The sequence below is a fragment of the Argentina anserina genome, chromosome 6, assembly GCF_933775445.1.
Source record: "Argentina anserina chromosome 6, drPotAnse1.1, whole genome shotgun sequence".
NCBI classification, from domain to species: domain Eukaryota; kingdom Viridiplantae; phylum Streptophyta; class Magnoliopsida; order Rosales; family Rosaceae; genus Argentina; species Argentina anserina.
This window is the reverse complement of record NC_065877.1, coordinates 7,100,135-7,107,068: the sequence shown is the minus strand read 5'-3', so window position 1 is coordinate 7,107,068 and position 6,934 is coordinate 7,100,135. Positions and strand designations below refer to the sequence as shown.

The 6,934-nt window shown below is 35.5% G+C and overlaps 1 protein-coding gene across 1 annotated transcript; it reads left to right on the top strand.

Annotated features, from left to right (window-relative positions):
* The first annotated feature begins 233 nt into the window (after positions 1 to 233).
* On the top strand, positions 234 to 1,718 carry LOC126799639 (zinc finger protein 10). The gene has a single exon (XM_050526878.1). The coding sequence runs from the start codon at positions 524 to 526 to the stop codon at positions 1,472 to 1,474; it is 951 nt and encodes a 316-aa protein (XP_050382835.1). The 5' UTR covers positions 234 to 523; the 3' UTR covers positions 1,475 to 1,718.
* Positions 1,719 to 6,934: the final 5,216 nt, after the last annotated feature.

Genomic DNA, 6,934 nt, shown 5'->3' with positions numbered 1-6,934 from the left:
GCATCATCTGTCTTCATTTTGAGGTTACAAGTTACATCTCAGTAGAAATGAGGAGGAATAATTGAAGCATCTTGTTGTCACTAGCTTTTTTGTTTGAATCTCCTTGAGGGAGATTTCAGTCAGATTGTTTCGATTTGTCTATATGCAACTTCATCACAAGAGGGTCTATCAGGACCCACATCGATCAGTGAACATTCATTAAGCCTTCGCTTCGCCCTCTGAAGAGAAATATAGAGATAATACAAATCATATACCTCCTCATTTCCTCAGTGAATACTGACTGAAACGCAGCCAGAAATAAAAAAAAAAATATATAGCAAGAGGTAGAGTACCCCCCACTTCGTACCTTCCAAACACAACTCCTAAGCAACCTTACTTCCTCAGATCAATCCATATTTTAACTCTCTTTGCAGCTAGCAGTACATAGACGTTATCACCACTTTCTCTCTATCTAACCTTGCTCAATAGATCGATTCAAATTCCATTCGATCAACTTCAAAACCTGGTAGCTGATATTGCACCAATGGAGCAAGCACGGTACTGGATGTGGGCAAAGCGCAAGCACAGTAGCCTGCTGAGTGGTTCTCAAGAAATTCAGGTGCCTTCCCACGACGATTCGTCATGGGAAGAGCAAGCTTTCGCTGAAGATGCTGCGGGGCCTCTTGGAGGTTGCATATGGCCACCGAGATCTTATTCCTGCAGCTTCTGCAGGAGAGAGTTTCGCTCGGCTCAAGCTCTGGGCGGCCACATGAATGTCCACAGGAGAGACAGAGCTAGACTCAAGCAGTCACCGAATGACCAAATTGTCGAAACTGCCCATCATCATCATGACCTTCATGATCAGATTCATCCGGATATATCTGTCCAAATCAATCCCTTCTCATCGTCTCTGGGTACTTTTCATCAATACCCATCTCATCATCAAGTTTGTGCCTTGGTTTATAACCCTAAGAGCCCTAGTTCTGGTCCTACCTCATCCCTTTCTAGGGTTTCGGCTCAACTACCAGGTAAAGATCAAATCTATGGTCAAGAGAAAATTACCTTGAATATCCCAACCTCTAGGTCGTCCTCTGTATCATCTCCTCCGTCCAGGTCATTCTTGACTGCAAATAGATGTTATAATAGCTCTGTTGCAAGAGATACAGAAGCTGCAAAGAAGATCTCGGAAATTGTGGAATCTGGGTCATGTAGGGCTAATAATGGTGGTGACTATGTTGCAACTGATTTGTCTGTGAGTCTGAATTTGGTCGTCCGCTGTGCTCGTCCATCTGTGTCAGCTGGCGGTGAGGAAGACAAAGCTATGGTTAGCTGCAAGAGAAGAAAAGTAAGGGAGGAGAAGCCTTCATCCAAAGACTCCTTACCTTCCTTCCTAAAGTCCGAGCGGTTTGAAGTGCTAAGTCGCCCCAGCTCCATCGAAGAGTTGGATCTTGAGCTCAGGCTCGGTGACCGGCCTAAGGTAATCAAAGTAGATTAATAGCAGGACCTGATTGAACATCAACTGCTGATAATCCTGATATATAGACATATATTACATGACCTTTGATCTGTTAATTTGATCATGTCGGTTGCAGTTCTTCGTTTCACGTTTGTTATAATTGCCTTTGATCACGAGGCCAAGGCCTCTATGCTTGATTTGTTTTGATCTCTTGGCTTTCTTGAAGTGCTTTAAAATGAAATTTTAGGGTGTAACGACGATGACCATAACTATGGGGGAAAGAAAGGAAATGAAAGATCGGCCTTTGTTGATAATCACAATATATATATATATATATGCATCAGCTTGATTAATCTTATTTGGCACCGTAATAGATTGTTGATTCTTTAACAAGAATCTTGTGAAATTAACATCACTTAATATCAAGACTTTTAAAAACTTCCAAATTGATTCAATGTCTTCTTGTTTGATTCATGTTCAGTTCTACGAAAGAGAAGTCTTCACTTTCATGAGTAAACAGCTCATAGTTTTGCCAATACTCACATGCTAAACACCATGCTAGCTGATCATTACCCAGCTTCACATTACATTAGATATTCAGGGCCGGTGTTCTTGAATCTTGAGGGTTGAGTCCCTCTTCTTTATCAGCAACATACTTGAAAATTACTATTTATAGCAAAATGACTCGAGTATACGTTGTAGGAGTGAAAACTATCAAATTAAACTATGTATCTGGTGTCTTATGATGTCAGACAATTAGAAATACATAATTGAACAAAAGTTAAATGCATGTATAAGCGGCTACTAAATTGTTCGCGATCGATCGGAGGACTTAGCAAGACTTAATTAGGCAATTAATCATGATCGAGCTAGTTCAGTTGTTCACCAGGAGTGCCGGATTACCCAGGATATATCTGGTATCTCAAATTGTCTGTGTCAAACTGAAAACGTACGCACATTCAAGCCAAAGTTGAGAGAAATGGTTAATTGATCAGAATCATCAGATGACGACGTAGTGCATTTGCTTTGTTAATCTCTTGACATAGAGATCGATTTAGGCAGTGAGATTAACATGAGCATATGCTTGTGGGGTTTGAAGGGTGAAGGAACTGACGAAGACTTGCAAGGAATATTATCGTGGCTGGTGACCCTTTTTCCCATTCAGTACTTCACTGACATTCCATCAGATAGAGTCATAGAGACAACCAAACTAAACTCCCCAGCAAATACTGAGTAATGAGATTTTCAAAGCCACATAAAGTCAGATACTTCCCAACATTGATTCTCTTTTCTCTTGTATTATTATCATCACCAATTCAAATCTCTTGCTAGCCCTCTGCTAAAATCCATCTGCTTGTGTTATCTCTCTCACTTTATCACCCTCTTCTCAAATCTGTCCAAAATTGCCACCAACTCTATGGAATCAATCAAATTAAGTATTCACGTACAATCACATTATGATACCAAGTATATTAATTAAATCATAAAGAGAATATTATCCCCTCACCACCTGTAGTAGGCCGCTATCTAAGCATCTTTCGTTTCGATCCTCTTGTGTATCTATAATTCAGTTACAATACCCATCAGTCAAAAAACCCTAGTTACAGTTTTTTAGATATATAAAATTTAAACGATTCTCCTATATATATGTATAAACCCTAACCCGAGCTATAGGCTATATAGGGCTCATTTAACGCGTGGAACTAATATGATTGAAGACTAAACGCTAATGTAGTACTTATAACCTACTGGACTTGAATGAGTTCACAGGGAAACTGATCGAAAAAGCCTGAGCAAGGAATTGAAGACATACCCAACAAATTATTTCCCAGAAAAGGCTATGAATTGAAGAATGAGGACCTCTCGATGAGGGTCTTTGTTTTCTACGATGCATGTGAAAATGAAACTGAATTGAATAAAACAGGTGACTGCTCTGTATGTAAGTACAACTAGTTGTCTAGGACCAGTTTAGGGAAAGTGGGATTGTTTGCTTCGGCTTCTACAAAGTGCTACATGTATGTAAAAATGGTTGGGAGGGTTTGTCGTGATGAAGAGGTATGAGTTGGATAGGCTAGAGACATATACAGAGAAGGTTTTACTGGCAGTAGCTCACATGGGGATGCAGATGTCGTTCTGGAACTTCTATTTAAGGGAATGAGATATATTATTCTGATCAGCTTGTGTGGACAATTATATTCTCTTTTAGGGGGTAGTTTTGGCCAAATCCAAGAGGGAGTGATATTGTTAGTTTATAAAGAATGAGAATTTGAAGAATAATTGATGGGAAAAATTAGAATAGGCAGGTGAGTTAGGAGCCATTATTTATAGTTGTTTGGACAACTCGATCAGTATATGTATTTTTGTATGGGAGGGAGCTCCAGCTCTCACGAGATGAACTATATATCTTCAACTCCGTCACTTCACGAGGTCACTGTTTCTATTCATGCATCTTTGTCCGATGCCAAACATTACTCTTTACAAGTAAAACCACATTTCAACTTGTACCAATCTCCAAAAAAAAAAAACGTGTACCAATGAGTTCTATATATTTCTGTCAATTCTGTCAACCTATGCCATGATTAATGTAACACGTACATATGTAACTTCAGAGCATGTTTACTTGGTGTAGATAAACCTAGGCTGCCCAGAATCGGTACGGGTACGCGGAAGCGAAACGTCTAGAAAGGCGTAAGTGTTTTGTTTTTTAATTTTTAGGCAGCGGGTACGTTTTGGAAACGTCGAAATAAAAATTATATATATCAATTATACAAAAAAATAAACACAATAACAAATTTTTTAGTTTAAGTAACTCAAAGTATTAAATAACTAAATAATTTAGTTATCTACATTCGAAATAACACAAATATAATGAGATATTTAGATATCAACAAGAGGGAGGGTTGGTGACTAAGTGGGAGGTCGAAAATATATCGAAATAAGTCATTTGACTTGACGAAGATAGGTCTAGCCCTTCATTTTAAAAATAATTAAAAACTCTTATTTTATCGGAAACTATCGTTTCCATTTCAGAAACTTGCATTTCCATTTCAGAAACTCGCGTTTTGCAAAACACCTTTTTTAGAAACTCGCGTTTCCAAAACACTTTTTTTTAAAACACGTTTCCGTCACGGTTCCGTAGTGGTTCCGTAGTGGTTCCGCTTCGGAAGCGGGAAACGCACCTTGCCCTGCGCTTCCGTGCTTTCTAGCTTTCTTGTGAGGTTTTTGTGAGGATTATACATTTCCATTTGTTATAATGTCGAATTATAATTTGGTTTGTAATAATCGGTTTGACTGAGTTGTATTTTAAACTCAGAGATGATCCGCTGTGGCATTTAAAATGATTTCTATTCATTGAGATTGTTTTGGTGTTTCATGACTTTAAAATTTTGAGTTTTTTGGGGTCGTTATAATCTAATTGAATTAATCAATTAAGAATCTTACCCAAAAAATCTTATTTTTCTATCACTAAATATGTCAAGAAATTTTTTAAATTTAATTCATGACTTTTTCAGTTTCTAAATTATATTTAAATTTATAAATTATATTAATGGCTATAATTAATTACTACAATTATCATATATTTTCTATTGAATTATTAATTAGACTAAAAAAAGTTCTAACAAAATTATTTAGGATACACACGTCTATATTTTTGCACTCACACACACACATATATATATATATATATATATATATTTCAAGTATACTTTCGTGAATATTTATTATATTTTATAAGTATTATCGTGATGAAAAAATAAATGATAAAAAAACTGCAAAAATATAATTTTTATAATGTTCTAGAGCCGTTAAAATAACAAGGATATGATTGTTTTTATTTTAATTACTGACGTTGTAAGTTGACAATGCATGTCACATAAGATTATGACACTGAATCTAGTGTCATATTGTGGCGCCCAGCAATGCTCTTCTACAAATTAAGTTACCGAATTGTCAATTAGCTCACTGGCTAAAAATCCAGGTACTATAAGTGATTTTCATTTTTTTATTGACAAACTTATCTCAATGGAAGCAACTATGTTTATCATTAGAGAGACAGAGAGTAGGGATATATCAAAAGCTTAATTTTCATCCTTTTGCTTGTTTCTCAAAGAGCTAAGCAATATAAAGGAAAACCTGCATTTACCTTTCTGTCTGCTTGCAAAAAGTTTACAGAAATTGACATATACCATTCTAAACATATATATGTTGCTTTTCAAAAACAATTCTAAACATATGTTCTAATTAAATTATTATGGAGTACTGCTGGTAATGTCATTGTCTTTGGAGTTATTATTTTTGAACAAAATGAAGACAAGTTTAGGTGCAATAGGCTCTTAAATAGTATATAACCTAAGGAACACGCATCTTGATCGAGTAGTAGATAGTATTATTGAAAATAGACACTACAAAGTATTAGATTGTTATAGAAGATAATCCACAATATACAAAAGTCATTTTCTCATATTCCTCTGGCTGTTTCCTCTTAATAATGGGTTTGCAAACCTCCTTGATTCATCATGATTAGATCATTAACTACTTATAGAATTTTACTTCTTCGTAGTGACGTCTTTGGCTCTTTTCATATACTTCTAATTTACCAAACATATTATGCAAAAAAGAAAGTCTCAATTAAAAGCATGCATGTAGAGAGGTTAAATGAACCGCTTAAAATTAATTTGAATCTAAGAACCAATCATGCATATTCGCTCGTTTTGTTCTTACCCTTACAAGTAAAAGTTGATGAACTAAATTAAGATCTATACTCAAAACTAGTTAAGAGCTCACCATATTTTGGTCAGATAAAACTAAATTAGCTAGCTAGAAAGTTATTTCAGTTGGCCACTTTTATTACACACACACATATATATATATACAGTCCCTATCCAGAGTGAAGCTTCACTCTGAAATTACAGAGTGAAGTTCCAATTTTGACACACTTTTCGGTCATTTTTTTTTCACCATAAGCGATTCAATATTTAGGTATGTTATTCAAGATCATCTATACCTTAACGATGTCCAAATTAGATGAAATTTTGTACATATGATCTTGAATAACATACCTAAATATTGAATCACTTATGGTGAAAACAAATGACCGAAAAGTGTGTCAAAATTGGAACTTCACTCTGTAATTTCAGAGTGAAGCTTCACTCTGGATATGGACTATATATATATATATATTAGTACGTTATCTTTAAATGAAGTGACTCAAACGCTATATATAACCTCATACTCTCAATTTTTCAATGTCGAAATAGATCTAAACAAATGCTCATCTATGCAGTTTTTATATATAATCAAACCCATAAATGCATGTACGTATAATCTAGAATCTTTTATAGTTTACCATAAATATATCTACTTTGTGTTTAATTTCTAGTTCCAATGGTTAGTCCTTTGTATCAGCCTACATCTCAGTATGGCTTGCAATGAACAAACTGTGTACGTAGAATCGTAGATCGATATGTCATATACTCGTATGTGATTCCGACTTTTATC